The sequence below is a fragment of the Phyllostomus hastatus genome, unplaced genomic scaffold, assembly GCF_019186645.2.
Source record: "Phyllostomus hastatus isolate PE091 unplaced genomic scaffold, TTU_PhHast_1.1 phas_contig_34, whole genome shotgun sequence".
NCBI lineage: Eukaryota > Metazoa > Chordata > Mammalia > Chiroptera > Phyllostomidae > Phyllostomus > Phyllostomus hastatus.
This window is the reverse complement of record NW_025333857.1, coordinates 59,164,551-59,186,939: the sequence shown is the minus strand read 5'-3', so window position 1 is coordinate 59,186,939 and position 22,389 is coordinate 59,164,551. Positions and strand designations below refer to the sequence as shown.

The following is a 22,389-nucleotide window of genomic DNA, read 5'->3' as shown; positions in this document are numbered from 1 at the left end:
AAAATAATTGCCTACAATCTGAGAAGTCTATTTGCCAAAGGCCTTGGTAAGGTTCAAGACTGTCTAGATTCTCAGATTTTGCCACTGCTTGCCAGATTTTGGATTATGTGGGTAAATTGGATGATTTAGACATCAAACCTAGCTTTCTGCTGCCAGGACGGTCAATTGTAGCAGTACTTATAACTAGCATGCTCATACATGTTTCACATGAACAGAGACACATACCATCAACTCTCACTTAGAAGGGAGTAGAAGGTTTGGGGGACTAGACAAAGGGGGTTGTGAGTTAATGCCCACTTCCCTACCAAGGCTAGTATCTCCATAATTGTTGATAGGCTGTAATTTACATGGATTGTTTGCATAATCCTCCCTTCAGTGCCCCAAAATGTGCAAACAGACACTCTTTGCTCACTCACACACCCGCCAAGATTGAAGGCCTGAGCTAAACTGCAGGACCTGTCACTTCCTGAGAAGGGAGAGCAGACAGAACTTTTTCATAGTCTGATCCTCAGCCAGTAGAGACTCCAAAATTTTGGTTTAGAATGAACTTGGGGATAGCAATTATGTAAAAGTTTGTGTTGAAACTACTATTTTGTGTGGCAAGGAGAGTAATTTTACTTGCATCGTATTTTTATTTCGAGTGACATAGGGTTGGTGCTAGCACATTTTATAGAATAAAGTGCTAAAACCCTTTGAGCTCAGGCTCTTTTGGCTCCAGGTTCACTGAGGGAGATAGAGGGAGGAGTAAGTTATAAACAGGCAGGAGCATTTGAAGAGCTGACAAATTGCCAAACCCTCCCAGGGGAGAAAGAAGTATTTGAAATTTGGTCTATGGAAGTCTCTACCTCAGTTTACCCATTTATAAAATAGTTAATATTTCACTTTGCTTTTTAGTGAGAAAAATACTTTTTGTAAAAGAAATTTTATTATATAAAAACTAATATTATTAATGTATTAAACTTTTACTTTTTTCAGTAATTTGCTTACTTCTGAAAAATAAGCTGATGAATACTACACACACTGTGGCAATGAGAAAGCCACAGAAGCTTTTTGAACTCAAGTTTTTTTTTTTTAATTATAGAGGGAGGGGAGAAGAGGGAGGAAGAGAAAGTGAGAAACATGAATGTGAGAGGGAAACATCCACTGGCTGCCTTCCACACACGCCCCAAGGGACTGAACCTGCAGCCCAGGCCCATACCTCAACCAGGAATGGAACCCACAACCCTTTGGTTCACGGGAAAACGCCTAACCAACTGAGCCATACCAGCCGGGGCTTGAACTCAATTTTGCTTCCAGGTAAAGATTAATTGATTTTGAATGCTAAATAAAATGTACACACAAAAATGTACAGTAAGTAGAAATGTAATTGTCCATTTCATTGTGTTTATTATTACCATCATTATAAAAAACATAGTTCCAAAATTAGAATTTTAAAATTCATAATCCTAATTTTGGATTAATGTTTATAATACAGGTAATAATGTTACATAGTCATACTAGTTCAGTTCCTCTATTAATTATGATTTGTCTCTATTTAGGGTAGCAGTATTAAAGCAGAAAGCTCTGAGCCAAAATATCTAAGATGATAGTCATTGTAGTAAAATCTGATCAAATATATCTTCTTGTTTAGGTTCATTATAATGAATTGGAATTTCTAATTGAATAAATCATATCAATTCTTCAAAATGTTATCAAATGTACTAATCTGGTCAAATCATAGTTCCATCTCCTACTAAATATTAGAATAATTTTAACTTCATAATATTTCCACAGATTGAAATAAACCTTTTATGTGAATACTATTGGTATTTTAGATTTTTGTAAATATTGGCTTCTTGAAGATGAAATACCAGATATAACTTTACTTCATTTTTTTCCTAATGTGTGAAAATTTATTTCATAAGAAATTTTCAGTGGTTCTGTTTATTGTATTTTTCATCTCTTTTGCCCTATGAACTGTTACAGACTATTTGTTTTTTGAGTTGTTGTTTTTTAAGTGCCAAGAACTGAAAAACCCAACAATCAATATTCAGTTACAGATTTGAAAAAGATATTTTCTTTTTTTAATTGTATTTTATTGATTATGCTATTACAGTTGTCCCCATTTTTTTGTCCCTATACTCCCCTCCACCCTGTAGTAATAGTAGTAGTAGTAAAAAGAGAGATATGCTGTATTTTTATTCTTTAAAATTTTTATTTTATTCAGACCAAAAACTGACTTTCAAAGCAGTAAACAAAGTACTCCTAAGTATCAAATTATATCAATAATTTGTTACCCTAATACCCTAATAAGACACTCATATAAGCATGGAAGTAATTTGGATATTTTTATTCTGTTTTCAGCATGGCTAGACCATAAAAGTTGTTCCTCATCTGCTGCACTTACTGACGAAGATTCTACAAATAATAATTTATCATTTCCACAAAAAAGTCCATCTCCAGGAAAAGAAATATGTTTTTCTGATAAATATATCTCTGTTAAAAGTCCAACAAAGGAAGAAAAACCGAAGGATGATTCAGAACTAGTTTATAGACTAATCCAAAATAAAGAAAGTAAAGATTGCTCAGAACTTGATTGCACAATACTATCTACTGGATCATCTTCAAAAATTGAAAAACCTTCTTTTAAACATGGTAAAAAAAGGGAAAATGACTTGGACCTGTTGAATGACTTCATTATGATGCGAAATAAACATAAAATTTTCACCTCAAACACTGAAGTTACAGATAGTGATGAAAAAGATGGTAGGTAATTTAGTAATATTTTGGCATAGCTATGATCGTTTAAGGACTATATGTATAATTTATTATAGACAATAAGAAAATAAAGGTCTTCCAGATAGAAAATATTATATTTCAAAGTCAAAGAAAATGTCACTGATTCATGATACTTATTGTGCATGGATAAAGATATGGATATAGATATAGATGTAGATGTGTATTTTCAAAAAAAATTTTAAATTACATTTAAACTTGTAAGAAAAGTTCCTGTTTGTAAACCTTACTTTCTATAACTTATTCATACAGATTTATAATATTTCAAACTTTTTTATTATTCTGCCATTCTTTTTTCTCTTTTAGCTGACAGTTCTATCTCAGTATTTTAACTTATATTTTAGTGTATACTTAAGTACACTTTGCCCAAATGATTGCTTATTAGTCTTTTTTACCTTTACCAAAGTCTTTCTGAGTTATAACTATTTTACATTCTGCTTATAACAATATCAAAAGTAGTATAATGTCATATCATTTCACTTCTGTTTAAAAATTGGTATTCTAGAATATGTTTAACATACCCAGATGAAATAACTGCAAAAATATGTGTAAGAGAACATATTTAGGTCTTACTGTTCTATATACTATTCATGTACGCAAAATCTTGTCCTTGAATCAATTATAAAATAAGACAAGAAGTAAAATATATACCAAAATATCATCTCTATTACTAATGAAGGTTAGGTCAGAAAAAGGAGCTTAGTTTGAGAGTCAGATGGCTTGCTAACTAAACATCAGAATTGGGCAGAGTTACCTACTCAGTCTCAAGCTATATTGGACTGGGACAGGATTCCCCACGATGGGATGGAAGGACTGCTTGGGAAAGATTCATGACATAGAGAAATAAAAATATGTGGAAAGTCACAGAGCAATGGAGTAAAGTAGAAGAGTACATGTCATTTTAAATGTTGAGTACTATACTTGGTGTGTAATCCTTACAACAATATTCAAAGTAGGTATATTATCCATATTTTACATATGAGGAAACTGAAGCTGGTGTCAGACTGAGGATGAAACACTGGTGTAATGTCAAAGTTCTTTCCATTATTACCATTTGACTTTCTACCCAGTACAGTGGTAGGTTCATTCACCCAAATCGTTCAATTTAATACTGATGTGTTTCAAAGAACTTTAACAATGTTGATCATAATAGAAAAAAGCATTTAAGTAGAGCAACAGTATTTCTTCTGAATAATGCTAATTAATATTTTTATTAGAATTTCAAAATAAAGAAGAAGATTCTTTGACTATTCAAGAAGAAAGTCCTATTGTTTGTACTAATAAAACTCTAGAGAAAATAAATCAGGAAAGGGGAGCAGATAATGTCATTGAGATTCAAGCATCAGGTATGTTATATACTTTTTTAAATCATTTTTTACTGTTATTCTATTACAGTTGTCCCAATTTCCCCCTTTGCCCTCCTCCACCCATCCCACCCCCTACCCCCACAGTCAATCCCCATACCATTGTCCATTTCCATGGGTCATTCATACATGTTGTCTAGTCCTTTCCCCGTCCTTCCACCATTATCCCCCTCCCCCATCCCCTCTGGTCACTTTCAGTCTGTTCCATGTTTCCATGACTGTGGTTCTATTTTTTTTTTTTTTGTTAGCTTATTTTGATTCCTCTGATAGGTGAGATCATATGGTATTTGCCTTACCCTGCCTGGCTTATTTCACTTAGTGTAGTATTCCCCAGTTCCATCTGTGCTGTCATGAAGGGTAGGAGTCCCTTCTTTCTGTTGCATAGTATTATATTGTATAAATGTACCACTGTTTTTTGATCCACTCATGTACTGATGGGCACTTAGGTTGTTTCCAGCACTTGGCTATACATAGATCAATGGAAAGGAATAGAGAACCCAGAGATAAACCCAAGTCTCTGTGGTCAATTAATATTTGACAAAGGGTGCAGGAGCATACAATGGAGTAAAGACAGCCTCTTCGATAAATAATGTTGGGAGGACTGGACTGGTACATGCAAAAAAATGAAACTGGACCACCAACTTATATCATATACCAGAATAAACTCAAAACAGATAAAAGACTTAAATTGTGATATTACCACATTTTTCAGACCATAAGATGCACCTCAGTTTTAGAGGAGGAAAATAGGAAAAAAATTTTGAAGCAAAAAATGTGGTAAAATATTTAATAACATAAATAACATAATATTTCACCAATGTAAATGTAAACAGAACTCAACAGCAACATTAACAACCATTATTCCTCCCAAATTGGGGGGAGGGTGCATCTTATATTCTGAAAAATACAGTATATGCTTTTAAGATACACTCAAATTAAGTTAATTTGAAAGCCCTTTCCTGGGTATCTAGGATATACCTCATTTTCCAGGTAGCTTTCTTTACTTGTTTTGGATATTTCTTTATTCCACTTCTACTTTCAAGTTATTTCCCAATCTGCAAGGCCCTATTCACTGCTTCTGCCTTCCCCTTCACCCTACTCCAGTCCACTACGTGTTATTTCTTCTCTGAAACTGCTGCTTCCCTACATTAAAACAGGGGAGAGCAAACAATTCAGGCTCTTGTGCCCAGTCTAGAAAATGATCTGCTAGTGGTTGCCTTTTCTATTCCCTCACCCACTATCAGAATGTTGTAAATAAGCTTTATTGATTCCTCTGCTGATTAAACTTTTTGTTCTGCTATAAGGAAGAATATTCTTTGACTCCTAAAGAACAGCCTGCTTCAGAATATCATGGTCATTATTAAAGTCAGTAAGAAAATACGATAGTAGTTCTTGAATATTTTTTCATTCCCTTGGTTCAGTTTTACTTGTGACCTTTAGGTGATTATGCAAGTCTTTAAAATTTGGTATTCTGGTGAAAATCAGAAACAATTCGTTGTTATAAATTTGTTTGGCTTATGGTTGTAAGCTAATAGTTGAGAGAAAAAAATGTTCATTTCTCTTTATATGGCTCTTCATAGTTGTCATGTTGTTAGTTACTGAATAAATCCTTTCTAATAAATAAGGTAGCCATGCAATTATACTAATTGTACAGGGAAGGTGTTTTGTTTTTACTAGTTTATTCAGCACAAACATCTTAAAGTAGCTTTAATACAATCTTATGTACAATATTGTGGTTTTTAACTCAGTAAAGAATTTAGAGTTCAGTCTTCCATAGAGTAATATGTTAAACTGGTTTGTCAAAGAGAGCACACAGTCTCTATAAAAACACTGCCTTTAATGCTTTTATTTTTACAGAGAGCCAGTGCCAAGCATACTGTGTCCTAGAAGCAGCAGCTACTCCTATCTTAAACAAACTTGGGTGCCTCTGTACTCTCCCTGTTGCTAATTGGAAATTTGCCACTGTTATTTTTGACCAAACAAGATTCCTCTTAAAGGAACAAGAAAAAGTAGTAAGTGATGCTATTCATCAAGGTGAGTGCAAATGTAAGTTACACTATTGAAAACAGTATACATTTATAGATTATGTATCAAATTAGTAAAAAATATAGAATATGCAGAAATTAATAATGGATGAAGGCAGCATATGGCACCCACACACCCAAACTGGAGAATCAGCTAAGTAAGGAGCAAAGGGTAAGAGATATCATCTGGTGTTGCTTCCTAGTGAAGCTCCATTGACATGTACAGGGTGGGGCAAAGTTAAGTTCACAGTTGTTTTTATGGAAAATAATACAATAATTAATAAGTAATAATAGAAAACTAAACTGTGCTCCACACACTCAAAATTGTAAACCTACTTTTGCCTTACACTCTATTACTTGACAGATTCCTATTACAGAAACAAAATTAACCCTATTAATGGTAGCATCTGAACCACCTAGTTTCCTTCCAAAAAAAGGAGGGAGGTAAAAAAAATCATATTAAAGTCAATTCTAGACATTTGCTTCTGGCCAAGATAGAGTAACAGGGGTTAGATTTAACCCCCTCTTGGAAATACAGAAAAAAAATGACAAAGACAAAATACATGAGACTAGACTTTTAAGAACCTAGACAGCAAGCAATGAAGAACAGGTGCTCCTGACACATGGCAAACAGGTGACGCAAGTCCTACCATCATTCTAGGATACTGCCTCGAAAGAGTTGCCAGGCCAAGACACAGGTGTCTGCGGCAGAGCCAGTGGGCAGTCCGAGTTAAGGAAACAGAATGGGGAAGCCAGGGAGACCAAGGCAGCTAGAGTTAAAAGGGTAGAGTATTAGAGCAGAGGGCTTTACACAGAGTCTTGGAGATCTACAGAGAGTCTCCATCTCCCTCAAGTATTCAGCAAAATACATATCATAGAGTATATGCGAGGTTGGGGAACTACCTGACCTTGCAGAAACAAAACCATCTGAGAGGCTTGATGGAATGGCACTGTGCATTCACACAGAGCAAAGAATAAGCCACCAGCTGGTCTAGAAAAACTCATACTTTGTGGGGTATTAATTACAATATTTAGGAAAGTTTTGCCTCAGTAGTGAGGAATAATTATCTCTAGACTTGGCACTGCTCTGGATCTGCCTAACAAATTATAAAAGCAAGACCCAAAGGATCAAGCTATTTCCAAGGAACTTAACTGCATCCCAGAACAAAGCTAAAGATTATTTATATAAATACAAAAATAGGTAGCTCCCAACAAGGTAAAATCCACAATGTCTGGCATTCAATCAAAGATTATCAGGCATAGTAAGAGACAGAAAAACACAACCCATAATGAGGTTAATCAATCAAAACAAACTCAGAACTGACAAAGATGTTAGCATCACCAGAGAAAGACACTGAAACTTATAACTGTATCCCAAATCAAACTTCCAGAGACTATACTACAATGTATGAGATGAAAAATGCACTGGATGGGGTTAATAGCAGATTAAATATTGCAGAAGAAAATGTTAGTTAATTTGAAGTTATAGCAATAGAAACACCCAAATAAAACACAGGTAGATAAAAAAAATTTTAAAAAGAAACAAACAAAAAGGTGTCAGTGGGCTGTGAAACGATTTCAAATATTCTATCATACTATCAATTATAGTTCTCAAATAAGATGCAAAATAAGGGTAAACAGAAGAATAAATATTTGAGGAAATAATGACCACAAGATTTCTAAATTTCACTACAAACCCACAGATCTAAAAAACTCAATGAACCCTAAGGACAAGAAGCATAATAAAGCTGCACCAAGGCATATCATAATCAAATTGATCAAAATCAGTAATAAATAGAAAATTTGTAGGAGCCGCCACAGGAAAAAACTATATTGCATTGGAGAAACAAAGATAAGGATGACATCAGATTTCTCATCAGAAATAATGCAAGTGAAGAAGACAGTGGAGTAACATCTTTAAAATACCGAGGAAGAAAAAAACCGTCAACCTAGTTTTTTATACTAGGTGAAAATACAGAGTCCAGCACAAATAACACCCACTATTTTTTATTACAAAATCATAAGCATGTAATTCTGTAACATTAAAATATCACACTGAAGCATGCCATATGATATTTTAAGTGAAATTTTCAAATTAAAACTATAAATTATTACACCCATATTATTACCCTGCCAACCACACTCACGCAGGCATTACTTCTGCTGGACCCTGCATATCACAGAAACAAAGGTGAGATAAAGATGTTTTCAGACATACTAAAGCTGGAAGATTTCATTAGGTGCAGACTTACACTGTAAAAAATATTCTCCTATGGGTAAAATAAAAAAAATCAAATCTGGTTTCTCTGTTCTGTTCTCATCCCATCCAGGTGATGATTGATTTGCTTCCACAGGTCATTCCCAGGGATGGATATATTACCCATAATCAGTTTCTGTTGCCTTTGATACCCAATATTTAACTACTACATATTTTCCTTATCTTTATTGATTAGATCATCAATTTTCAGATGTTGTAGCAGAATTCTCTTAAAATAAATATTTCATGGGATCCAACTATATAAAACCAGAGTTTCTCTGGTTAAATTGGGACAGTGGGTCTAGAATCTTGTCTTCTTGCTCTCACTTCTGTACACAATGAAATTCAAGCTATCTTTATCAAAAGACAATTGGCCTGTCCCTGTGAATACATCTCTTTTTTAAGTCATATCTTTAGACAAATATTCTCAGGTGTCTACTTCCATTCAAAGGTATTGCTTTAGGTTATGATTCTTTACCTTTAGTTTAACCAGTTGGCAAGCTATGAGTTTAATTTTTTTCTTGTTTCATAACTAGAAATTATTGACCTTTTTTCCTACCAAGAGTAGAAATAATTAAATATTCTTTGGAAGCAAAAAGAGTTATGAGCTCTAAAGTTAGCTGACTGGGTTTCAATGCTAGCCCCACCATTTATTCACAAGTTGACCTTGGATAGTTACTTAATGTCATTAAGACTAGTTCCTCACCCATAAAACAAGGACCATAATAAACTTGCCTGATAGGGTTATTGTATAAATTTAATGAAATAGCCACCTTATACACAGCCTGGCATAGTAAACACTCCATAATACATATTAGCTATTATGTTAAACATTATGATACATATTCTAAAATTCTAATATATATCCTATGTTTTTAAATTTGTTTTTGATTACTTAGGTACAAATGATGAGAGAGAAATGACATTCAAGCACGCAGGTCTCTTACACCTTCTGGTCACGATTCGAGATATCCTTTTAACCTGTAGCTTGGACACAGCATTGGGTCAGTGGGGGAAATTTTCAATTTTCCTTTTCTTCCTATTGAAATATTTTATCCAAAATAACTTAATTTTCTGAAAAGTATGAAACTTATAAGAAACTGCATAGCTTCTTTTACTTCACTGTTAAACATTATATACATTTTAACATAATTTAATGAAATAGATATTTTACTTTGTTTATATTCATTAAAAGGAATTAATTATAACAATTATCATCACCTAAAATATAGGTTTAGGATTCCCTCATCTAGTCCTGAATTACAGAGTCCTGGTGGCTTTAAGCATATTTGATAGTATAATCATTATCATGCATTAATTTTTAGTGTAAGATGACATGTTGCCATATACATTTTAGGCCCTTATTGAATGTCTGTGGCTTTTAATCTTTGCTGGATGAAATATGACTAAATTATTAGTAGTAAGATCTTTTGCATTTTTTGGTTGTGTATGTAAATGAGGATATAAACTACTTGAGTGATAAAACTGATTTCAATGTATTGACAATTTTATGATTCTGAAGATCTTTTCTAAACTATCAGAATCATTAAAATATCTTACTATATTACCACTTTAGCCCCTTATCACAGAATTATTGAGACTTGTTTAGTAATGGTACACTTATAGGATTATGTTTTATAATTTAGAGTTTTTAGGAACTATTTCAAATATAAAGTGAAAATAATTTTCTCTGATCTCTGACCCAGGCATTTCTTCTTATCTATGACTCAGACAAATATTATTTCTCTAATCCATGGCTCTAAACATAAGTATTGAGCAGCAGTGAGTTATAATTATACTCCCTCTATAACACTAGGAGTTATAACACTTGGCTAACTATTATGTCATCTGGCCAAGTAATTATAACTAAATTAATTATAACTAAATTACAGCCACTCTTAGAAAGTCCAGCATGGTGCTTTTCCTTTCTTTTCCAATTAAACCACCTGGGTTGATGCTGGATCAGTTTTTCTTATCTTCATCCCCAGACAAGTAAGGATTGGGAGCTATATCCCTAATTTACAGTACCTGGACTTAGTGTAAGGGTATAGTGTCACATGCCCTTCTGCATATTTAGTCACCTGTCTTCATTAAACTTTTTCGCTTCCATAAAAGATTGTTAGTCCTACCAACAGCTAGGCTGATGTTAAAGTATAATAGTAAGGCAGAATATCAGATTCTAGCATATCTGAGCTCCCTGTGCTGTAGAGAGAGTACATTTGTTATTCTGCTCAATACTTATCAAAACCTTGAATTAGAGAAATTGTAGAAGGATTGCTTGAAACATATTCACCTTTAAGTACTGTACAGTTTACCCTAGGATTAAGTGAGACCAGAGAGTTTACACTAGAATTGTTTTTGCTCCTCAAAGAAATGCATTTACTAAATTAAATTTTGGCATTACTATTTGACTACCTTGAAGAATATTATAAAAATAAAATCCTTGTGAGAAAGCTAACTTCTTAAGCCCTAGGTACCAAGCCATAATGAATAGCCTAACTGCCTTAGACATTTTTTAGTGGAGGGCTTTTTTTACTCCTCTAAACATCCTGAAATCACAGAGCAAGTTATTTGTCCTCCTCTCCTTCCCTCTCTCCAGTGCAGAAGAAAGGCCTGTGGGGGTCTGGCTGCCTGCCCTGGTCCCTTCCAGAATTCTGTATCTTGTCCAAGCTGTGTTTGCTACTTCTCCCAAGCTTGCAAACCGCAAGTTTCAAGGCTAAGATACTGTTTCAAAATCAGAAAAGGATTGAAGGAAGTTTTCGTTCTTTTTTTGTCTGTGTTATGACTGTTATTTCCTTTCAGGTTTTTACCATGGAGTTTCTCAAGGAAGAAAAAGTCATGCTTTCTCCCCCTAACTTTTGTTTTTAACAGGATATTTGTCAAATGCAAAACATGTGTACAAAAGCATTTTAGCTTCCTATTTGGATGACATTTGGAGACAGCTAGAGATTGTACAATTTATTAAGGGAAGAAAGCCTGAAACCAACTACAAAATACAAGAATTACAAAGTCAGATACTAAATTGGATGCAAAGTGAACAGCAAATTAAGGCAAGTACTAGAATAAAGCAGACAACAGTACTTAGCTTAAGTAAGAACTGAATGTCAGATACTTTTTTGCACTTAATTTTGAAATTATAAGATAGTTTATACTATTTGGTCCCTTGACAGTTTTCTTAACTAAGTGAACAGAAGAGAATCAGACCCAGAGAAAGGATGGTTTGTGTCATTATTCATGTCTTGATTTTAAAAGTAATTTTTATTATACGCAGTTTTCTATGGATTGCTTCTCCAAATATCAAAAATTTTGTCTGATACTTGTAAGTTCATGAACATATACCCAGTAGTAGAACTACAATAATTTATTTTTAGATATTGAGCCAAAATCTCATCTGATGTGATTCTACAAAAAAAAAAGCACTTATTTTATGCCTTGGATTATATTGGAAATTTTTGCTTACCTGGCCTCAAGTACATGATGGTGGCATTCATAATTATTTAAGAGAAAATGCTTTTTAAAATCTTTTCAAGCACAAAAGCATTTCAGATGTTTTACATAAAATATGGTTACAAATTGGCCTTTTTTTCTCTCTTTGGCCCTCCAATATTTTAATCCCCAACTTTAGGTTATTTGGTAACTTGCTTAAGTCATTAATATCAAGTAAAACAATCAGTAAAAAATTTAAATTTGAAATTGATTTGTTGCCCCACCAAAAAGAAAAACTGCAATGGTGGGTAGGAAAGTATAGCAGCAAATCAATGGTTTTCTCCAACAAATTCACATAATACAGGGAGAGACAGCTTATGTCTAAATAGAATCACCTGCATGGGAATACTTGAAGAATGCTAAGAATGTCCTACTGCAAATTTCTCTTCTCATTAATATTTGATCTTAGCAGAATTTATTCCTTTGTATTTCAGCATGATATCTTTTACAACACAAATATTTACTTTGTGATCTTATTGCCATTAGTTTCATATAACCAATTAAGTTTATTTTGTCACTGTAGCAAAACTATGGAAAAGAATAATTATTCAAATATACATATATGAGAAATTCTTATGTTTGGTCAGGTGCTGATTATAATAAGAATGGACTCAGATGGTGAAAAACATTTGCTCATTGAAATCCTTAACAAAATGGAAGGTAGGCAGTTTTTAATCATGCATCATTTGATAACATTCTTGAATATAAAAATGTATTAATTAAACCAAGTTTAAAATTAAGATATAATTGATATACCATAAAATGTATCCTTTAAAAGTAAATAACTCAGTGGTATGTAACAAGTTTTTCAATCGATCTGGACTATACATCTGCAATATAAATATGCTATAATATATGCTAAATTTAAATAATGTATATATTATTATCAATTGATATCTTTTATTGACTATCTACTAGTTGCTAAACAATACTATTTACAACAGCTCTATGAATAGGTCTTACTAACTCTATTTTACAAATAAAGACACTAAAGTTCATAAAGGTGATGTAGTATGCCAAGTCTCATAGGTACTAAGTGAGGGAATCAGAATTCGAACCTAGGTCTTTCTCGTTCCACTGTCATTCTTCAGTTCACTCTTCTGCCCCCTGCTGCCCGCTGTGCCAGCCCTTTCCACCTTGTGCTGTGGAACTCATTGCTTATATGTAAACTCTTCTTCACCTCGGTATCTTAAGTGAAACCCAGCTTTCCCCAGATGATAACTGCTTCCCCTGTGTCTTTCTCAGATAGAAGCTAGGTCCATCATTTATGTGTTTGCCAGATCCTCATAATGCACTTAGCAAGGAATCTTCTTTGGAGTCATAGCTAATACAAATCATTATGATTTAAAAGGAGATTAGCTTCTAAAAATATAACCTTATAAATTATAAAAGAGAAATCATACTCTATTCCTTCTTATTGCTTCTAAAACTTGTCATATCAATTCAAGTAACCATGAAATTATTAAGTACTACTTGGTTGTTACTACATCATACCATTGTGAAATTTCCAGTTGAAAGAGTACACTAATGGAGTGTAGAATATATTTTAACTAGAATTAGCTATTCTTAAATCAATTATATCTGTAAAAAATCAACTATATGTGTGGATACAGAATTTTTTGTTGTTTATTATATTTTCTTAAAAAATAGTAACATGAAATTTAAATTGAAATGCAGTCTCTTGATGTTTAGTTATGTACTTAAATTTTTACTAGAGAAAAAGGGTAAAATCTAGCATGATTTTTAGCAAAATAAAAATAACTGCACAGAATTGGTGAGTGGGTTTTACCTGGTCATTTTAAAATTAAGTTTTTGATCCATTTTATTATTTTACATAAAAAATTCAGAACTCCCATGCTCATACTACACACAATATACACACACCAGAAATATTTCCTACATTTTAGACTTTCTGCTCCCTAGACCTAGAAAAATAACCCCTCAGATTGTATTCATTTTAGTGGTAGTGAAATATATGACGCATCTAAAAATTACATGTGAACAACCCCTGAAAGCCCTGGCCTGTGTGGCTCAGTTGGTTGGAGCATCATTACATAAACTGAAAGGTCATGTGTTCAACTCCCAGTGAGGGCATATGCCGAGGCTGCTGGTTTGGTCCCTGGTCGGGGTATGTCTGAGAGGCAACTGATGGATGTTTCTCTTTCAAATTGATTTTTTTTTTTTTGTCTGTCCCTCCTTTTCCCTGGCTCTGAAAAAAAATCAATAAGCATGTCCTTGTGTTAGAATGGAAAAAAAATACTGAAAAAAAAAAAAAACCCTTTCTTTCATTACTATTTTTTTCTAACAGGTTTAACATTGACTGTCTTACATTCAAACAAAAGAAGAGACTATCTGGAATCTGCAGGTGTTATAGATGGGTAAGAATGTATTTCTTCATCTATGGGGAGCAAACACACAAATTCCAGAGGGAAAGCACAATTTCTCCTAGAACTTAACTTTTATAAAAGGGTTAATAAAATCTGAAATTAATTAATGTCTCTACCCTTTTCCTGAAAAATGTTTTACATAGAGCATTTTAATTTAGTTCATTGGCTTGTGTTATATATTATTGTTGTCCAGAATTTTAGTTCAGTCTTGCTTCAATATCCCTAGATGATCATTATTATTGTCATTGTCAGTACAGAAAGTGCTTATTTAGACTTACAAGATTTTACTAGGTTTTTTTTTTTTTTTTTTTGCTCAGCATTGTTTCTTGTATTTCCTTCATTTGTTTTGGGTTCTCTCTCATCCTGAAGTACAAAAGTACAAATTCTTTCAGTGAGGACTGCTAGTGATAAATTTAGTGTTGACTTGTCTAAAACTGTTTTTATTTTGCCTTCTTTTATCTAGAAATTATTTATTTCTAATATTGGATCTAAATAATAAAAAAAGAGGATGTAAATCAAATAGAAGTTCCTAAAAGCTATACATGGATAACCTTTTACCTTTTATCTATCTAGATTACTCTGGGCAGAAAGCAGTGGTAGAGAACTTTAATTTTAGTATGTGCTGTTGTATGAAATTCAAACATGGTGAAGATAAATTAAATATCCATCTTTTTTGTTATTGTCAAATCACCTATGAAGCCCATTGAGAAAAAAAGTATCCCCATTTCACAGTTGTTAGATAGTATGTTATTACATAGCTTCTCAAAGATTAAACCCTTACATTTGTAGGAAAATGGTATTGATTTCTCCTGGTAATTTATATGTTATGGATAAGACTCAGGTAATAATAATATTAAGGACCCTTGCATTTGAGAATGTGGAATAGTATATAGTTTTTCATATTTGGGTTAAAAAAAGTGTGACCATCAAAAAATAAAAATAAAGAGATTAACACAAGTGGAGAACAAATCAACAGAAAATATACCAGTGCTTTTCTAAGATAAGTAGGCATAGATTAGAGAAGAATAAAATACACCAAAAACAGTTATCTTTTAGCATTCTAAGTAAATAATGGTACAAATATAATTCCATTTTCTTGGCTTTTTTTGTCTTCAGTACAAGTTCCTGTGTAGTAGTACATAATCAATGTATTGGAGCAGATTTCCCCTGGAGTAATTTCTCATTTGTGGTGGAATACAATCATGGAGAAAACTCTTGTTGGACTAAACACTGTGAAAAATTGAATATTCCATTCATGGCCTTTAAAGTGATTCTTCCAGACACGGTTTTAAAGAGTAAGAATATAAACCAAAAAATTTTTTGTTCCATCAGGATATAAAATTTTTGTTTCCTGTTTCTGATCAATGGAAAGAGAATAATCTACGACATAAGACTTGAGATTCAGTTCTAATTTTACCACTATCTATATGACATTGAACAAGTTCTCTAACTATCTCTTACCTCATATTTATCATTTGCAAAGTAAACTATACTGATTATATTTATCTTCATCCCTTTAACTTCTAAAGTTTACCTGTAATAACAAAATTTATTACAATTTTATCTAATATCAATTTGGTACTTTTATTTTATAATATTTTATTACATTTTAGAGAAAAATTATGTAATAATATATTGATTGATTCAGAAAAGTTTTAATAAGCAACAAAGTATTATACACAAATACTTAGGAAAGAGTCTAAAACCACTTCATATATCCTTTGGTTTCTTGGTGTTTCTCACCTCACATGCCTGAGGTTGTGAATTCTCAGACCATTGAAATTAAAAAGCAGGTAGATGTTTACTTTCAACAGTTGTCATAAGTTACTTCGCATCCTCTTCAAGCATGGGTGGGAAGTTTGAATTGAGTCATTTCAACCCAATTCTAAAATATACCATAATTATTGTTTAGAATCTTTGATATTTAGAATTAAACGTTAAATTGATTAAATAATTGAAACATAGGCCCAAGAAAAGATAAAAGATAAGCATTCTCATTTATATTTAGAGGCTTCTTTCATTCATTCTCTCAAAGATGAACTTAATTAGCCAATTCATTATTTGAAATGTTTACAGTTCTTTAATTCTTACTGTAAGATAGTTTTATGAAATTAGTCTTAAGAAATCAGAATTCCAAGAAATAAAATTAATTGCTGGCTCAAAGGTCTAGAGACATTTATATATTGCTAAAAATCCTTCCAGAAATACTATTCCAATTTATATTTACACAGAAAGTGTGAGAGGATATTTTCCCCTTATCTTTACAATAAGTAGGTGACACTAATCTTTTAAATCTTTGACAAAATTATAGTCAGAAAACATTTTATAGTTGTGTATATCTGTACATCTGTGATTATTCATGTATTTTCATATGTGAATTGATCTTGTACAGCCATTCTTTTGTAAAATGCTTGTCTATATCCATTGTCTGTTGAGGCATTTATTCTTTTCTTATTGATCTGTATCATTCCTTATGGGTTATTGTGCATAATTTCAAATTTTGATCAGTTTATATTTACATAGCAAATGCCCAATATTCACTTAAGTGAATAAAGCAGATTTTAACATCCACATATATTATTATCCTGTTTTTTCTTTTTCTTTTTAAGTGAGTGTACATGTGTGAGTATATATAAGCAAAGATATAGAAAAAAGTCTGGAAGTATGTACTAAACTTTGTTTTTAGTATATGGTAGTTTTAGTAAATCTGTTAATTCTGTTTATTTCTAGGCAGTAGGATAAAATATGGCTTTTATTTTATTCTTCAGTCCTTTCATTATTCCAATTTCTAATTGTTTACAATGAATATGTATTATTTTTATACTACTCCTTAAACATATCTGTTATTCTCATGTTTAATAAGAAACCAGAAAGAGCCAAGGGATGAGAAAAAAGAGAAATATCTATAAATTTTCTCTTATTTAGGAAGCAATTTGCTGGATAGTTTTGGTGGTTTTCTTTTGGATATTCAGATTCCCTATGTGTTTTTTGCATCTGAAGGACTTCTTAATACTCCAGAAATACTTCAGTTGCTCGAATCCAAGTAAGTTATTTATTTCATAACTCTAGCAAAGGTATATATATATCCTAATGGCTAAACAATATGCTAAATACATGGCACTATTTGTCTTGGATTCAGGCCTGGTATTATATTACACAGAAAGTTTTCCAGAAAGCTTATGTCAGTATACATTGCTTTCCTTCTAGTATACCATCATAATTATTAAATGTTATTTTTTGTTAATATAAATCAATTTTGTTGTTTTTAGCCAAGATAGAGGTGTAGAAAGATAGGGTTCACTTCCTTGCACAACCAAAAGAAGGAAACAACCAATTTAAAAACAAAAAACAACCAGAACTGCCAGAAAATCGAACTGTATGGAAGTCTAACGACTGAGGAGTTAAAGAAACAGTTATCCAGACTGCTAGGAGGGGCAGAGACAGGCACCAGGAGCAGAGCGGACGTGTGGCAAGGTGGTGGCTGATGAACTGGGAAGTCTCACATTAGCATGCAGATAAACTGGTAGGAACAACTGGGGAGTGAGACAGACTGAGCAACCCAGGGTTTCAGCATTGGCAAAATAAAGCCTCAGAACCTCTGGCTATAAAATTCTGTGGGAGTTGTGGCAGCAGGAGGAACTGCCTGTCTCTTGAAAGTGGAGTGAAAGCCAAGCAAGCAGCATTGTTTCCTTTCTGACCCCTCCCCCACATACAGCACCACAACACAGGAAGCAGTTTTCCCTGCCTGGCAAATATATAAGTCTCCACCCCTTACAATGTAACAGGTACACCGAGACAAAGAAATATAGCCCAAATAAAAGAACAAATCAAAACTCCAGAAAAAAAAAAACTAAGTGATGAGGAGATGGCCAACCTATCAGATGCAGAGTTTAAAACACTGGTAATCAGGATGGTCACAGAAATGATTGAGTACAGACACAAAATAAAGGAAGAAGTGAAGGCTATGCAAAGTGAAATGAAGGAAAATATACAGGAAACCAACAGTGAAGGGAAGGAAACTGGGACTCAAATCAACAATTTAAAACAAAAAGAAGAAATAAATATTCAACCAGAACAGAATGAAGAAATAAGAATTCAAAAATTTAGGAGAGGCTTAGGAATCTCTGGGAAAACTTTAAACATTCCAACATCCAAATCATAGGGGTGCTAGAAAGAGAAGAGGAAGAGAAAGAAATTGAAAACTTACTTGAAAGTATAAGGAAGGACAATGTCCCCAATCTGGCAAAGGAAATAGACATGCAAGTCCAGGAAGCTCAGAGTGTCCCAAAGAAGTTAGATCCGAAAAGAAACTCACCAAGATGCATCATAATTAAATTGCCCAAGATTAAGGATAAAGAATCTTAAAAGCAGCAAGAGAACAGGAGACAGTTACCTACAAAGGAATTCCCATAAGACTATCAGCTGATTTCTCAAAAGAAACCTTACAGGCGAGAAGGGGCTGAAAATAAATAATAAAAGTCATGAAAAGCAAGGACCTACATTCAAGATGACTCTATCCAGCAAAGCTATCATTTAGAATGCGAGGGCAGATAAAGTGTTTCCCAGATAAGGTAAAGTTAAAGGAGTTCATCATTACCAAGCCCTTACTATATGAGATGCTAAAGGGACTTATCTAAAAAATAGAAGAAGATCAAAAACTATGAACAGTAAAATGACAACAAATTCACAACTATCAACAACTGAACCTAAAAAGAAAAAAAAAACCTAAGCAAACAACTAGAACAGGAACAGAGTCACAGAATTGGAGATCACATAGAGATTTATCAGTGGGGAGAGGGAGAATGGGGGGAAAAGGTACAGGGAATAAGAAGCATAATTGGCAGGTACAAAATAGACAAGAGGAGGTTGACAATAATAGAGGAAATTGAGAAGCCAAAGAGCTTATATGTACAACCTCTGGACATGAATTAAGGGGGGGAAATGCTGGTGGGAGAGGGGTACAGGGTGGAGGAGGATAAAGGGGAGGAAAAAATGGTACAACTGTAATAGCATAATAAATAAAATATACTTAAAAGATAAATCAATTTTGTGGATAAAAGATTTCATTGTTTAAATTTATATTTTAATTGCACTTCTTTTGTTACTAGCAAATAAGAACATTTTATGTGGGCTTATTCTGTGAATTACATGGTTAGGTTATATCTTGAGTCACTGATAATATAGAGAATGACTATTCTGAGAAAAGAGTGTGACTGTTCTCATTTAGAGGTCTTTAAATACTGCCTGTGAAACAGGATTATAAAGGTCTAAATGAATTTTCCAGTTTTTAGACCTTTAGTTCTAAGATCATACCAGCACTGAGCATTTTAAAATCATATACAACTTTACCAAAGCACACAGTTGTCTCAGGAATATTGGATGGTGGGCTATATCTCAAGAAGGAATAATGGTGCTATGACCTTAGTTAAAATGCAGATTTATTTTCCCTGCTTTTGTATTTATATCAAAACTGTGAGACAGTCACAGAAACTTCTGAGCTACAAAAAGGTGGTTAAAATTTAAGTGTTTTAAGGAGAAAGAGAAAATCCTGATAAATGCAAAATATTTAGTCTAATAGCATGATGTTTTGGTTTCATTAATTATTATTTAAAGAGCAGAACAAATTGGTCAGTACATATGAAATAGTATTAGGTAAAGTAATACTTAGCAAAGTACGTAAGGCAACAAATAGCCAACTAATTTGTTATATATACTGAATAAATCACAATTTCATCCCTTAAATTTGTAATGTAGAATAAATTGATGTATAAAAGAAAAAGCACAGTTCAAATCATTTAATATGTAGGAGGACAATACAGCTTTTCTCAAAAAATTTTTCTTAGCTATTTCATTATGTCACCCCAAAATATTGTATTTTACAGCTATAATATCACCCTAGTGGAGAGATGCTGCAGTGAGTCTTTGAAATTCTTTGGAGGGACGGAGTGCTATGTAGTAGTGACAGTTGATGAACACACTGCCATAATTTTGCAGGTAAAGCTATACAGTAAAAAATATAAATCAAATAAATTAAAATATATGTATAGCCATGTAATTTATTTTTAGCTTTACTATAGACACAGCTTAACCTTAATCTATTATGATTTCTTCCATGACTTTCCAAGTGAGTCACAAGTGCCAAAACATCACCGTGGAAAATGCCTATTACCAACCTTCTTTGGTGCCTTATAATTTTTAACATACTTTAAGACAAAGCAAATATAGAATCTTTAATATTGTATATGGACCTATTGTTAAATATATTTATAGGATAATTAGAGTGTCAAAAACTTTAAAAACTAAATCCTACCCACTATGTTTCTTGAAGGGGGGTGATAAATTAACCCATGATTGGTAATATGGGATTTCCTGTGAGCTAAGTAGGGAGTACCTGTAAATAAGCTGGTTTTTAAAAGAGTGAGAAATTGTCTTAAAAAACCCATATAGCTTAGAATTTAAGATATATAAATTCTTGACTGAATCTCCCTGATGTTTGCTTGATTGGAGTACAAATCACAAAAAAAGTATTTTAATAGGGTGGAATGGGAAGCAAAAGCCAGTTTGATGTTATAGAGTATGAATTAATGACAACTATTATGATAAAATGCTAACAATATAAAAATTATACAATGGAAACATGAAGCTCTGTTAGAGGGATTCTTAAGAGATACTGTGTCTTACATATTTAAGGTTCTTAAAAAAACAATTACTTGGGGAGAAATGTCATTTTGGAAAACTCTTTTAGTCCATAGTTACATAAATTATTGTTAGAGTAAGGCACTCCCTGAATTATTTACTCTATGAAAAATTGTGTGAAAGGAAAAAGAGAATTCTAGACCATTTACACAGAGATCCCTAGAAGTCCATGAACTGCTGCTTCCTCATCTTCCTTAAGTAAGCATTTGGAGCACATTATCTATTTTAAACATATTTTCTATTGCCTTTAGGAGTAGCCAGATCCCTGTCTACAAAGGACTTCACCCAAATAGGGGCATTCTGTATGTAGGCTGCTCTCTTCATGTCTAGGACTTCGGGGGACTCGTGAGCCTTTCTTGCTGAAACTACCACTAGCTATTTTACATCTTTTGTAGCTTTTCCCCTACTACTTCCAGTGTGATTTTAACTTTTTCATAAAATAGAAGCCCATACCCACTATTCTTCTCAAGTTATAATTTACATATCATAGATTCTTGAAATATAATAGCAATAATTTCTTAACAACCATTAATCTAGTGAATCTTTTTATTTATGTATTTTCTGGTAGGACCTAGAAGAACTGAATTGTGAAAAGGCATCAGACAATATGATTATGAGGCTGATGGCATTGTCATTCCAGTACAGCTCTTGTTGGGTAATTTTATATGCCAGGAAAACATTAAGCTCAGAGTAAGTAAACATTTCCTCATCTAAAGTCACATTCATATATATTTTTAAGTTTTTCAGTCCTTCTTCTGGGAACAGCAATAGCCATGCAGACTCTCCACTTGCTCATCTAATTTAAGTCAGGGGTTCTCATGGTGGAGGCGTGCCCAGAAGAAAACAAATCAAAATCTTGGACAGAATATCCCCTGGACATTCTGTGCAAATCGTCCTCCCTTCTTCTACCTTCCTAAGAGCTGCAGCTTTAAGTGTTTTGCTTCTTATCACTTTTAAATTCTGGACTTACCTGTTAAAAGATAGGTGTGTGTTTTTTTCATTGATTATAGAGAGAGAGGAAAGGGAGGAAGAGAGAGAGAGAGAAAGAAGCATCAACCTGTTATTCCACTTATGCATGCATCCATTGGTTACGTCTTATATGTGCCCTGACCGGACATCAAACCTGCAACCTTGGCGTATAGGCACAATGGTCCAACCAAGTGAGGTGCCTGGTCAGGGCCTAGATAAGTCATTCTTAAATTACTTCTCTCTACAATTTTATTAAATACACCAACTAACTAGTGTCTCGCTATACTTTTTCATGAATGTGCATTATTGAAGAATTACCAAAAAATCCATGCCAAGAGCAGTAAGGGGATGAGTTAAATTTCTCTCCTGCTCCTCCAACCCCAGCACACCCCCAGATTTAAGTGCATTGAAAAATGGAGGTGGAAATGTTT

At 33.2% G+C, this 22,389-nt stretch overlaps 1 protein-coding gene across 1 annotated transcript in view; it reads left to right on the top strand.

Moving 5' to 3' along the window:
- SHOC1 (shortage in chiasmata 1) overlaps positions 1-22,389 on the top strand; it is a 63,634-nt gene that overhangs the window by 30,635 nt on the left and 10,610 nt on the right. Inside the window, 14 exon segments of the mRNA XM_045840835.1 lie at positions 976-1,015; positions 1,018-1,060; positions 1,983-2,097; positions 2,228-2,745; positions 3,993-4,121; positions 5,997-6,173; positions 9,320-9,424; positions 11,292-11,470; positions 12,494-12,566; positions 14,215-14,284; positions 15,410-15,588; positions 17,219-17,336; positions 20,176-20,287; positions 21,558-21,679. Coding sequence (XP_045696791.1) covers positions 976-1,015; positions 1,018-1,060; positions 1,983-2,097; positions 2,228-2,745; positions 3,993-4,121; positions 5,997-6,173; positions 9,320-9,424; positions 11,292-11,470; positions 12,494-12,566; positions 14,215-14,284; positions 15,410-15,588; positions 17,219-17,336; positions 20,176-20,287; positions 21,558-21,679 — 1,980 coding nt within the window.